Raw genomic sequence first — 14496 nt, 5'->3', positions numbered from 1 at the left:
CCTGCTGGCACAGTGTAATAAGTGTCTCTCAAATATATATTTTAAGTATCTATCTATACTTAAAGGTCCTATATTACGCAAAACTGTTAGAATGTTGTTATCCCCTCAAAAGCAGACCCGGTGTTGTGTTTTGTTTCATTCACACATGTTTCAGTAACTGTTTATTATTAGTCTGTCTACATTTCTAAAGCTCAAAATGCTCTGTTCCACCTTATGATGTCATGAAGTGGTAGTTTTCAATTTAACAGCTTCTTTTTACCGTTAGTTCACTAGAGATCGGCACTTCCGGGGCTGAAGTTATCCAGATGATTTTAGTGAAAGTGTGAGGGAGTTTTAAAACACAGTCAAGCACTTCCCGTATCACTGCATGACATCACAAGGTGGAACGGTGTGTTTTCTGTTTGAGAGAAGAACACAGTCTAAATATGCAATAAGACAATAAAACATGTGCAAATGAAACAAAACACAACTCCAGGTCTGTTTGTGATGAGGAAACAACATTATAACATAGATCAGAACGTAGCGTAATATGGGCCCTTTAACCTAAGTACTTTTAGTGGATACTTCTTACTTTTCACTACACCTAAGAGCAGTCCTTTCTACTCAAGTTCCCTTTTTACCACTTAGCTATACATGTAAGTTTTGTATTTCAAATTTCATGAACTTGACTTAAGTCCATATGAGGCCTACATGTTAAAATCATAAACAGCTTTTACTGCTAATAAATGTAATGTTGATTTATTCTTCATTACAAAAACACTGATAGCCAAGTTGTTTATATTGTAATTTGGCGTTTTATCCAATCAGAAAGCAGAATAAGCCTCACATGAATCTCTCATTTGGGTTGCCAGTTTCTATCACAAAACAATCCAGTTGGTTTGGTTTTCTCGTAAAGGGTCACATATAAAAACATAGACGAAGCTGAGGGCCGATTGAGGGCCAATACAGTGAATACTTCAAATCTGTGTTATTATTACAAGTTAGACTGAACCACTAGACTTTTATTCATGTTTACATCCTCAATAGGACACATTAAATATTTGATATGGGCTTGTTAAAGTAGATTTTCAGGAATATACAGTAAAAAGTACTGTTTAAGGTGATATGGGACAATTCACCTGGAAGCTTGAGGGCCTAAAACAACTGGTCTGTGGGCCACATTTAGCCCCCAGGCCACAATTTGGGCATGGCTGGTTTAAACGTAAATGGACTCTCTCTCAACAGCCAATCATTTTTCAGCGCTAGTGCAACTTCTGCAGCTCAATGAGTGATTTCTGGAAGTTTTGAGCTTGGTTTGTCCAAAAACTAAGACATTTGTACGTGTCCTCTATATACAGGTTAATTTTCCGGCGACACAGGTTCTAATGTGACAGTTTTAAACCCTAGATTTAATTTCAAAGTTACTACCTGGACTCCCCCTACTGCTCCATACTTTTACTGCCTCAAGTTATTCCCTGTTTAACATTCCGGTGCTGTTCAGTTATGAATGCTTCTACACAAATAAACGTGATTAGCCTGTACCGTCACAGCTCCCCCACTGGCCGGATGTCCTCTTTGATTAATGCACCCTGTTTCTTATCTCTCCACCCGGGCTGAAGGTGAGCGCGTGTTAGCCAGCGGATCTGTGCAGCTACCCAGGTTTACGTTGCTGGAATCGGGAAGTCTGCTGATCTCGCCCTCCCATATCTCGGACGCCGGGACCTACACGTGCATGGCCAGTAACTCCAGGGGGATCGACGAGGCCTCCGCTGACCTCGTGGTGTGGGGTGAGTGAGAGACGGAGCAGATGGGGATGGGTGAAAACGATACGGTGATGATGCAGAAGTGGTGATCAGGAGTGCTGCTTTGGAAGGTACTAGGACTAGTTGTAGTAGTCGATATGGTAAAGGCAGTTAAGTAGGATTTGAAGAAGGTACAAGAGGAGGAGTAGTAGTAGTAGTAGTAGTAGTATTAATAGTAGTAATAGTGATAGCAGTAGTAGTGATAGGTGTAGTAGTAGCAGTAGCAGTAGCAGTAGTGGTGGTAGATGTAGTCATAGTAATAGTAGTAGTACTATTAATAATAGTAATAGCAGTAGTGGTAGGTGTAGTCGTAGTAGTAATAGTAGTAGTAATAGCTGTAGTAGTGGTAGGTGTAGTCATAGTAGTAGTAATAGTAATATTAATAACAGTAGCAATAGTAGTGGTAGGTGTAGTCATAGTAGTAGTAATAGTAATATTAATAATAGTAATAGCAGTAGCAGTAGTAACAGCGATAGCAGTAGTAGTGGTAGGTGTAGTAGCAGTAGTAGCAGCAGTAGTAGTAGTAGTAATAATAATATTAATAGCAGTAGCAATAGTAATAGCAGTAGTAGTGGTAGGTGTAGTAGTAATAGTAGCAGTGGTAGTGGTAGATGTAGTAGGAGCAGTAGTTGTAGTAGCAGTAGTAGTAGTTATAGTAGCAGTAACAGTTGTAGTAGTAATACTTTTAGTAGCAGTAGCAGTAGTCGCAGCAGCAACAACAGTATCAGTAGTATCAGTAGCAGCAGTATTATTACTTAAAAGTCAAGTGCTGTTTTTGTTACATTTATTGTCAAGACGTAAAAATATTTAAAAGATTGGAAAAAATGTGTGGCCTCCTACTTTACCATGGTGACTGTTTTATCCCTAACAGTATTAGTTGGGTATGAGTGTTGTAAGTAGTTATCATCATGTAATGTCAGTACTAGTAATAGTAGTAGTAGGAGGAGTAGCAATAACAATACTTTTAGCTGAGAGGTTTCAAGATGTACCTTCACCACATTATGGGCCTTTATATATTCCCACATTTGAAGTTCATCTCAAGTTCTTGACATATCTGTACTTGAACACAGTTTTTAAGCACCACTTCTGCAAAGAACTCTTGTGAAATTGTTCTATTGTAGATGCAATGATAAAGCCAATTCTTCCTGATACAAAAGCCGCTCTTCTGTGCAACACGAAGTCATCAACAACCAGAATCCATCACCGAAACCGCCATGTCGCTTTGTCTGGAATGACTTTGTGAAAATACATTTTGTCTTGTTTTATGTCCTTGTTTTTGCGTTCTAAAAGCGGATATTTTCTTCTGTTTGTGTGTGTACCCGTAGCTCGAACCCGCATCACCACCCCCCCTCAGGATCAGAGCGTTATCAAAGGCACCAAAGCAGTTCTGACCTGCGGAGTGACCCACGACCCCAGTGTTTCTGTCAGGTAAGCTCCGATTACAGAAAGCAGAAATAAAGTACATCCAAGGCCAGGGTCTTCAAACACGAGCCGCGTCTGGGATTTAGGTGTGAGCTGTTTGAACAAGATTAAAAAAAGAAGAAGAAAACGAAAGTGTGTGTGTGTGTGTTTGAAAGAGGTTTTTACAATACTTTGAGGTATTTGTGAGCAATATAAGTACACAGGATTAACTGAATCTTATACGTAATGATTGCATTTTGGTACTATGATGTCCTCTCCAAACAACAAAATATCCATATGATGTGTCGAATCTGCTAACCCTGTAGTTTAGACCGATACAAACATGTTCAAAAGTGAGTGAGATTCTTCATATTTCAGTTTTCTCTCAGGTGTTAATACCGCTGGATGTTTTTAAAGATCCAGTATTACGAGAAATTGACTCTTGTGAGATTTAAGTCAAGTTATAATGCTGTTACGTCATCAAAAACAGACCTGGAGTTGTGTTTTGTTTCATTCACATGTTTGAGTAACCTTTTATTATTAGTCTGCGCACATCTACAAAGCGCAAAATGCTCTGTTCCACCTTGTGATGTCATGAAGTGGTAGTTTTCAAGTTAACAGTTACATTTAGTTTAGCAGAGATTGGCAGTTCCAGGGCTGAGATTATCTAAATGATTCGAGTGAAGGAAAGAAGTTTAAAAACCCAGTGGAACGCTTCCTGTATCACCACATGACATCACAAGGTGGAACACAGTGTTTTCAGTCTGAGAGAAGAACTCAGCTTAAATATGCAGGGTTTGAGTGAATGAAACAAAACACAACTCCAGGTCTGTTTGTGATGAGGAAACATTATATTATAGATCAGAAAACAGCGTAATATGGGCACTTTAATATTTGTGAGTCTTAACATAACAAACAACATAACAAATCACAGGAGATGTTATATTTGAAATGTTTTGTATTGCAATAAGATATAACATAAGAATATACTTCTTCAAACAGCAAGTTATTTTAAATTAGATAAAAATAATAATGATAAAAGTAATGATAACTGCTAGTATTGCAATGAAGATTGGTTGTAGAGGTGTATATTTCTGCTGCTTCTTGTTAACGATGTGGATTTTGAGGTTGAAAATGTTAAGAGGACTGACCATTTCCGGCATTAATGTAATATCTATGAGGTTTTTACGCTAGTCACGCTAAAATCAATAAATCTTAACAGATAAGGCAGCGGACAGGAAGCTGTGGGTTGGTTAAGGGTCAGGGGTCAGAGGTTGGGGGGTTAGGGTCAGGCAGTGACCAGAGAGCTGCAGGTGGAGGTCAATGACAACATGTTAAACGCTTTACAAATACGGGGAAAACTTCACCAAAGGACAGTTAGAAAGGTTCGTCTTTGTGTGTCAGTGCTAATGCTAATGCTAACACTGACTTCTATTAAAATGTTAAATACAACACAACAAAATTTTATTTGTTGTAAGGACGACCCAATTATTTTAGGTGTAGACTTTTTCAGTCAGTGCCGTTATTTAGATATTTATTAGGCTCCAAAATTAGCATTAGCATTAGCCCCGGCACACAAAGATTCGGCAAATTGTTTAAAAAGTCTCAGAAACAGACTTTAAATAAAATTATGGTAGTCTTTAGTTACCACATATTCCCGAGCAAGGGTCAAAACTTTTAATATTAATTTTTCCGGAAAGTCTACAAGAAAAAATGAATGGGACGTTTATGGAACAGACAGGAAGTAGAAACAAAATTGTAAATATAGTCATGTTTGAAATCTATCAGTGAGGACTACTGCAATTCAGTGGAGAGCAAACAAGAACTTTTGAAACATCCAAAGTGCATTTAAAACTAAATAAATGAATGTGTTGGCTTAAAGTATTGAGAAAGTTCCAGCTTTCTCATATTATTTCCCTTACTGTTGTGTGGCTGTCCTTTGAATCACTTGGCTTCTTATGCAATGCCCTGGTGTGCTGCAATAGATGTTTTGCTTATTTGAACTTCAACCATAGTGTGAGTCTACATTTCTAGCTACCATTAGGAGTTGGTCTGTTTTGTTCTCACTGGCTTTAGTTTAAAAAAAAGCCATCTGAAGAATACATCAAACGCATTACAGTGCTTACAGAAAGTTCAGTATGCATATACGGACTGTTGGACTATAATCAAACGATGCCTTGCCAATAGAATGTTTTTTGTTTTTTTCTTTGCACTTGCCATTTTCTTTTGTCAGACCTTCATATTACTGCTAGCTCCTCATTATTCTTCCTATCCTGAGATGTTTTCCAATTGGCTCTGTTCTAAATTGTCTTGATGCTAATGCTAACTTTTATCAAAATGTAAAATCTAACAAAACAAAGTTGAATTTATGGTAAAGACTACCCAATTGTTTTATGTGTAGCTTATTTCAATTTGCTGTGTTATTTTAAAATGTATTAGGCTCAGAAGTTAGCATTAGCATTGAGACACTAAGACCACAAACTTACACAGCCTACAGCTAATATACTGTATATATAAATAGACATAGTTAACGTACTAGCCTCCACATTCCAAACAGGGGGTGATCATGGGCGTGCTTCCTGCATTCAATTCACTTTACATTGAAAAATTGTCACCTTAAAATGTTCGTATTAACAAGCTCTACACAATCAAGATATGAACATTAATAATAGACAAATCAGACGTATTCTTTCCTAGAGGTTGCTCCCTCTAGCATTTGCAACAAGTTTGATTGCTAAGTGCCCGTTCCCTGCTAAGTGGTGCGGTTGGGAAAGGCCACTACCTTCAACAACCTCGCTCTGGGTTGGCTCCTCGGTGCCTGTGATACATGTGCTCGTAATTCCAAATGTGGAGCTCAGCTGCAAATTCGCCCTTGTAACCGCTAGCCTCGATGAGCTATGGGTGATGTTACCCTCACTTCTTTATACAGTATATGCTATAGATAGACATAGCTAGCCGACTAGCTGCGTTCCATCAAGTGACCATTGATTCAGCTCCATCAACTCTGACTGATTCATTTTGTACTGAAAACTGGTTGGCCCCTCTATCTGTATTCACTGCTGTCAGGCTTGTCATTCTGACCCTGATCCTGGTGTTTTTATTTCACTATTTTGTCCGTAAATCAATATCAGCCTCCTTTCCCTGAGGTTGTTCGTGCTAGCTTAAGCAACGAGTTTGATTGACAGTGTTGCTAAGCAGCCACCCGCTACCACCCCAGCAGTGTGGGACAGGAAGGGGCAAGTACCTTCAACAACCTCACTCCTGATTGGCTTTTTGGTTACTATAATATACATAATTGAGCAAGTGTTAGCATTTGGAGCTAGACCCAAACTCTATAGATAATGTTACAGTCCCTTAGTCCACTTCTATTATACGGCTTATGACTAAGACCTGCCTTTCTAAACACAGAAGTGCCCTCTGGTCAAGTGTTTAACATGCAGTTAGTGGCATCCACCTGCATCTCACTGTCCACTGCATCATTTGCCAGTATTTATTTTTGTAACTCTGCAAAAACCCCATAGAGATATCATTTGGACGAAGATGGCTGGAACTAGATGGGTACCTTTGTGTACGGAGCCAACTGCATACATTTGCCAATTTCTATATGCACTTCCACGCAACCTGTAATACAAGTTTACAACTACAAACAGTTATTTTTTCATCCAGGTGAACGGTTATCAAACATCGCCAACAATCAGTGAGGCGTTCTGTCACTTTCCATTCGGACCAGGACCCACATCTGAGGCTGGCTATTTGAGTTGTGCAGTTTTGATGAGCAGCAATGGCGACGTTTGATATGCAGACATCGGGAGGCTCTGATATTCATGCTCTGATGTGCGGGGGTTCGAAAAAGAGGCCGAGGGGAGAAAGGAAAGATAAAATACCTGGCTAATAGCGAATTCTGCGACAGATTCATAATATGGGAATGAGAGAAACAAGCTATACCTGTGCTAAGTCATTATTGTACGTCAAAACTAATTAAAATACAATCTGTCGGTGTCATGTATAATGCAGTTGGCTGTTCATTTTCCAGCAGGTGGGTAAGCGGGTATATTTAGAATGGGGCTTGACAGAATGCTATGGAGCTAAAGCAATTACAGTCTATACAGAGGGTTTAAATCACATTGCTCCATGCTGCTGGGGTTAAGTTGTGTTGTTAAAGGCATTACATTTGAATGAACAGGATTCTATTTATCTGAAAAGATGGTAAAGTAAATGGACCTGAGACCTGGAATTAAACTAGTTTTTTTTTTTTTTTTTTAGTTCAGTAAAATGCTTCGTTGCATACAAATTCGCTGCAGTCTATTCAGCTCATATTGTATAGTCCAATATAAAACCAATTGGCTCTGTGCACAGCGGCCGTGGGCTAGTTCCAATCGGAGGGACAAGCCATTTCTGGTGTAATGTCCATGAGGTTTCTGCCAAGTTGTGCTAAAATCAGCGCTAATGCTAAAATCTGTTGTCACTTTTCCAGATGAAGTGTATATGTGCGAATCAGGGCCGGCCCTAGCTTTCAGGCGGCCCTAAGCTGAATTTGTCTCTTGGGCCCCTGACAGCGGATACCTCCTGACGACATTGTGACTATGCTCTCATCACCTTGACTAATTGTATATGACCAACATCAGACTGAAAACTACCAAATCCACAAGAACAGTAGACAAACACATAAGGAGGGTCAAGATTTTTAAAATTCTAGACATTTTTTCAAGTTTCTGGTGGATTTTAATGTGTTCCAGTTGGCGACAGTGGGCTTAAATTTACATTATAAAGGGTCCTATAATACACCGGTGTAAACACATAGCTGCCCTCACCTCTGACCGGATCAAAAACAAATGTAGGCAGCAGTAGATATTTTGGTACTATAGGTATAAAACAAAAGTATCTGTTTTAGGCTGCTGTAAACACACAAGCTCTGTGTCCAATAAAACTTGATATATTATTTGCAATATACATGTATGAGCTCATGGGGCCCTAAGCAGCTGTTTAATCTGTTTATAGGCTGGGCTGGCCCTGGTGTAAATGATCGAGCTGATTCACTGACAAATAAAAATATACCTGGTTTACTTTAGGGTTACTTTAGGGTTACTTTACCAATAAAGTAACCTTAAACCTTGAACCTTCTTTTAAATCATTAAATGCAACATAACAACTAAATTAAATTTGTTGTAAGGGTGACCGAATTATTTTTAGATTAGATTATTTTGTTCAGTGGTGTTATTTAAATATTTATTAGGCTCTGGAAGTGGCATTAGCATTAGCCCCGACACACACAAGATGTAAACACAGAAGTGACGTCCACCCGCAGCTCCCTGTCCACCGCCTGAACTGTCAGGATTTATTGATTTTAGCACGACTCAGCAAAAACCTCATAGACATTACATTACAACGGAAATGGTTGAGCCAACTGTCGGCTACCGTCGAGCACAGAGCCAATAGTTACCTCACTGGGCTTTGCATAATTTTGGCATCTCACAGTAAAGAAATGACTTTAAACAGGGCACCCATGAAAAAGAGAGCCCAAGTGTTCTCATTGGGTTTCCCTCTATAAATATAAATAAATAAACAGTATGAGCCAGTTTATTTATCTATTTAATTACTTTATTTAATGACCCCTTGTGACTGGAGTGAGTACTATAAAACGTAAATTCTTTTTGACCTACAAGGCCTAAATAAGCAGCTACTAAACTAAACATCATTTTTATTGGTAATTTTGGAAGTGTCAAATATATTTTCTGTTATGAAAATTTTGGAATTCATTTGTGAGTTAATTGTTCGCAACAGTAAGTGCTTCCAAGCAAAAAATGTAAATAAATTATTTCTGAATGAGCCACAATACTTGCAAGTACATTTAACTTGAAAGTAACATCTTTGACCTTACAGATTTGAAAAAAAAAGAACAGTTATTTACAAAATCGGTTTATTGTTCTACTGCAGACTTTTTCAAATTTGCACATTTATAAACTGAAATACAAATGAAGTAACTTTGCCTACCTAACGTCAGCCCAAGTGAACCCAGCTGTACTATTGTCAGCAGATGGTGGTGAAGCATTGGACCATGTTATCAGTGAAAGTGGAGCCTGTGCAGATATTTGTGAGGCCCCGCTCCCACTGACTCCCACTCAAAACTCAACCAACTGTTTTACCGCTCTCACCGTTAGAAAGGAAATCATGATATTACACATCTCAGGTGACACAAGTGTGAATTAGCTTACTGCGTGCTGCTTTAAAACACATTTTTAAAGAGAAGTGATTGTATTTTAGCAACTCAATCTGCTCAAAGTGCTTTTCTGGAATAAATGAAGTTATATTAATTGATTAAAAGCAGTTAGTTTATAGTCCTATATTATGCAAAATTGACTCTTGTGAGTTTTAAGCCATGTTATAATGTTGTTACCTCCTCAAAAACATACCTGGAGTTGTGCTTTGTTTCCTTCACTCATGTTTCCGTAATCCTTCATTATTAATCTGTAACATCTCCAAAGCTCAAAATGCTCCGTTCCACCTTGTGATGTCATGAAGTGGTAGTTTTCAAGTTAACAGCTCCCTTTTATCTTTAGTTAAGTAGAAATGAGCAATTACAGGGCCGAAATAATCCAAATCATTTAAGTGAAAATGTATGGAGTTTAAAAACACAGTGGAGCACTTCCTGTATTACCACCCGATGACGTCACAAAGTGGAACAGAGTGTTTTCTGTTGGGAGAAAAAACGAAACACAACTCCAGTTATGTTTTAATGAGGAAAAAACATTATAACATAGATCATAAAATAATGTGGACCCTTTAAATTAGGATGTGTTGTTAGATTAGATATAATACATAGATATTTTTTACATTTTATTTTAGACAGTTAATCCCACTTAAAATACTTTCAATCGCCTGCTATATTTTAACATCAAAAGAACAATCTCATTACTTTTGTGGGCTAATGCCATGTCAACAGCATCTGTTAATATGCATTTTGGCTCCACTTGAATTAGTTGTGTTTGTAGTAGACATAATCTGCTAGTAAATGTTTAAAGAAGACTTACTGTGCTTGTGTCTGCTCGATAGTTATAATCCATGACACCCGTGGATCATTTTCTTATGATTTGCACATTTTAAATCGCAATATTCATCTAAAATAATTTAGTAAAAGAAACAAGTCCGCTTTCTTTCTTCTGCGTTTGAAAACTGCGGTGCCCAATGGGAGCTGATGTCACCGTAAACATCATCACAACAAAGAGCCTATGGACAGCTGCAGATCACACCAGCCAGTTTTGTTTTGTTTTGTTTTTTTTTTTTCATTTGTACCAAAATGCCAAATCCTACGCATATCATCAATTAAGAAAATAAAACTGGAGAGCGAAGTAAGTACAGAGCAGTGGATGTATGCCAGTGAAAACAGGTGTTGATCGGCAAGATGGCGTCTTGAAAATAAGCAATTAGAGATTGCTCAAACACGCAGGAATCACTCCAAAAACAACTTCGATAGGGTAAATCAGAAGAGGAAACATTTGGTTTAAAAGCTCTGAAAGTCAATTTTGCAGAATAGGTTTGATTTAAAATAGGGGAAAAGTAGCATTTCTTGACACTTGCAAGACTCTATCTATATCAATATTTTGTTATCAGTCGACCCATCACTACTATTTCTCACCATTACTTCTTAGTATAACTGTGGATGGAAAAAGGACAATTTACATAACGTTTCCTATTGAAATGCAGACATGACCTGTTTAGAATCTGATCTATTTCCTCTCACAAAGCGTTGACCCAATATTTAAAGACGTGGATTTTAGATTTGACACTTTTAAGTCAGTGCCTGGAACAAATATGCATATGCTAACTGCTCTTCCTCTCCAACTGTAGTACACTTCACCGCTACGGAAAAGAACCTTGGAAAAAAAGTCTACATCAATACATCTCATGAAACTAGGGCTGAACTATTTGGGAAAAATATGTAATTGTCATTTTTCTGACAAGCATTGTAATTGTGATTAGGTTTGCAATTTATGTTTACAATTTTTAAGCAATAAAAAGCCCCTGTAACTGAATAAATGCAAGAATTTTAATGCCGTACTGTGAAACATTCCAGGCTAAACAGCAGCATCTCCATGGCAGCGAACGCCACAACAGAGGAGTTACATAGTGCACCTTTTACAAAGTTCACATCTTCAAAAGAATTGACAAAAATACTGAAATATGAACTGATGCAAGAATCACATTTTTAAACATGTTCAGATCTACAGGGTTAGTGGTCGGTGTAATCCCTCAGGTGTCCAGGTAAAATCATTTCTCTCAACTGGACGAAAAAGTTTAGGAGTGAAGACGAAATGCTGCTCATTCAAGTCGCTTCTTCAGTTCTGGTCAGATTACTGCTGGACACTGCCTCACTGACACATATCTGAGTGGAGGAGCTAACTGCAATGACGCTAACACACCTGTTTGTTTATAGTTTCTGTTAGTCATAAACCAATAGGTGTGTTAGCTTCAGTGTAGTTTGCTAAAAGTTTTATCCAGTTAACAGAATCGCATTTTTCTTTTGCTATACAGGGTTAGCAGTTTATATGCAGAATTAGAATATTTAGTTGTTTGTGGATGAAATTATGGTACTTAAAAAATGTATGTATTAATTTTTATTCAAAATTTGATTAATCTTGCAGCCGTTATACTGGAAAGTCCTCTCCAAAACTCACTACTTTGTTCCTAACGTTTTGATTTTTGTATTATTCACAGACACGTTTGGGAGAAGGAGGGCGTGGTCATAAACGTCCAGTCTATTCCGAGGATGAAGCTGGACACGGACGGGACGCTGCACATTTCCCAAACCTGGTCCGGAGACATCGGGACCTACACCTGTAGAGTCACGTCTGTGGGAGGGAACGACTCTCGCAGCGCCCACCTAAGAGTCAGGTACGGTGTTTATTGTGGAGTTAAAATTTACTATCTTAAAAATGTGTTTAATGTATCCCTAACATCCTAATTATTCACAGCAATGAGTGCGTTTTAAAACTTTCAGACCTGAGCAGAGAAGGTAACAACAACTAGCATGCTAACAGTGCACTGTCTGATTCTCTAGATAAAAATGTGCCCATTTACCATTTAAAATTGTCACTTTCTAAATTCTTTGTTGCTGTTGTGGGCATCCTAAGCATCCTAATTATTCACCAGGATGAGTTTATAAGCACAACAACAGCTAGCATGCTAACAATACAATTCCTGTTTCTTGATGCTTAAACAGCTTTGTGATTACACGTAGACTTTAAAATGATCACTTATTCCTATCGCGGGCAATGTTGACCAAATTAATATCTCAGTATTTTTAACTTTTTTTTTTTTTTTTTGAATCTCCCAACAATATTTTGACAGTCTGTCTCGAAAGTGCTAAACAGTGTCCGTGACAGTCTTGGTAGAGGTTCAAGAACGACATATTCCACTTGACAAGCCTCTCAAAATACTACACTGGAGTCATATTCACGCCGTACTGGTTTCACGCTACTGCTACAGCTGCTCTACGTAGGCAAAGTGGGTGAAGTGTCTTGCTCAAGGGTCAGTGGGCTAACCAGCTAAACACTAATTATTACTTTAAATTATTATTAAAAACAACATTAATATTATTTAGCTCCTCTCTTGGTTTATGGTGGTTGAAGTGATGTTAATTCAGCTGCAGAAACCAACTCCTGTGCACAGTGTCTATATACAAAAAATCAATCGAGGAGGGTTACGTGTGTTACCCAAGGACACAACAACACCATTCATCTGTGGGAGCTGGAATCGAACCGCCAACCTCTGACCGCTCAACCAATGATGTTTACGTCGAGAGTGGGATTCGAACCCGTAACCTTCGGATCAGTGAACAAACTCTTTTTACTCACTTCGTTCTCTCGTTTTAGATCAATATCGTGATTTAAAACGTCCCAAAAAAAAACTTTAACGTCACAGATTATAACTACAATAAAACGATATAAAAACCCAACACCGTGGCGATCGGGGAATCCGCTTCGGGGATGACACTTAGACCTTTGCTAGTTTATTTCAGATGACCCCCTAGTGTGCTGTAGTCCAGACTCCCCATCAGTCTTATTCTCATCTCTGCTTTTTCCAATCTCTACTACATTCTCCAGTCCAGAAATACAAGGCTCAACATGTCCCTTCAGTATCCACAACAAACGCGACACCTCTGACTCATTCCCACCTAAACGCCCGCATCTCCGCACTTTTTGCTATCCTCATTTTCACCCTGCAACCCACAAGGGACTATATATATATATGTTTTTTTCCATGTGTCTCTATTCCCTGTACACTCCTGGCAGTCCCCGTACACTCACACGGGCTTTCTTATGATTTCCAATGCTCTTTTTTCCCGTAGAAGTTTGTCTGTTTTTTGGCACGATGCTTCGCTACATCTCAAGCTAAATTGAATATGAATGAGACGCCTAACTCGCTGTCGTCTTGAGCTGAGTGATGTCGTTGTCGTGCGTGTTGGCGGCGTGGTTTTTGACAGAGATGCTAGCTGCTATCTGTATCTATCAAACTGCGCATCTGGAGTCGCGCGGAAGTATGTTAATGATTTTTATATACGTGTTTTGTTTTCAAGGTCACTCGCTGGGAATTTGAATGTGTAACTTGTATAATTTTTTGTATATAGTGTTGTTGTAGTCAGTTCAGTTTAATTCAGTTTTACTAATATAGCACGTTTAAAATTATTAGCACTTGTAAATAATCACTAGTGGAAGGTGATGAAGTAAAAGTAGTAAATTGGACTTAAGTATATTTTTTTAGACAAAATCCAGATTATTTTATTTCTCTTTTTTCACGCTCAGTTTTTATTTGTATTATAATAAAATCAAAGTTCCATTTATTTTTGCAATCACTTTTTTAAGCATATTATAACAAAATCAAGATCATTGATTTTTTTTTTTTTTTTTTACAATGCATTTTCTTATTTGCATCATGACAAAATCAAGATGCCTTTTTTTTTTTTTTTTTTTATTATTATAACAAAATCAAAGTCAAAATCTTTTCTTTCTTTTTTTTTTTTCTTTTTTTTTTTTTGAAAGCATAGGAAAACTGAACTAAGCGTCGGGCCCCTGTTAAGCCCCATGCGGTTTATAAACTAAAGTCTTACAAAATATTACAAACTTTATAGGTCTATGTTTTCTCTTCAGTTAAACTCTGAGAGCATTGAAGTAATTGTTTGTAACTAAATACAATTATTAGCCAAATACTTAGGGTTAGAGTAATGACATTGTTTCCCATAACCAAGTAGCCCAACATAAATTCGGGAATGTTTCTAATAATCTCTTTTAACCCCGTTTTCACTCTCCTTGTCCATCCA

At 37.9% G+C, this 14496-nt stretch overlaps 1 protein-coding gene across 1 annotated transcript in view; it reads left to right on the top strand.

Moving 5' to 3' along the window:
* sdk2b (sidekick cell adhesion molecule 2b) overlaps positions 1 to 14496 on the top strand; it is a 599022-nt gene that overhangs the window by 481748 nt on the left and 102778 nt on the right. The window contains exons 11-13 of the mRNA XM_055229370.1: positions 1599 to 1766; positions 3107 to 3209; positions 11895 to 12071. Coding sequence (XP_055085345.1) covers positions 1599 to 1766; positions 3107 to 3209; positions 11895 to 12071 — 448 coding nt within the window. The remainder of the gene's footprint in view (positions 1 to 1598; positions 1767 to 3106; positions 3210 to 11894; positions 12072 to 14496) is intronic.

The sequence above is a fragment of the Periophthalmus magnuspinnatus genome, chromosome 19 (assembly GCF_009829125.3).
Source record: "Periophthalmus magnuspinnatus isolate fPerMag1 chromosome 19, fPerMag1.2.pri, whole genome shotgun sequence".
NCBI classification, from domain to species: Eukaryota; Metazoa; Chordata; class Actinopteri; order Gobiiformes; family Gobiidae; genus Periophthalmus; species Periophthalmus magnuspinnatus.
Note: the sequence above shows the minus strand (reverse complement) of the source record. Positions and strands in the feature narration are given on the sequence as shown.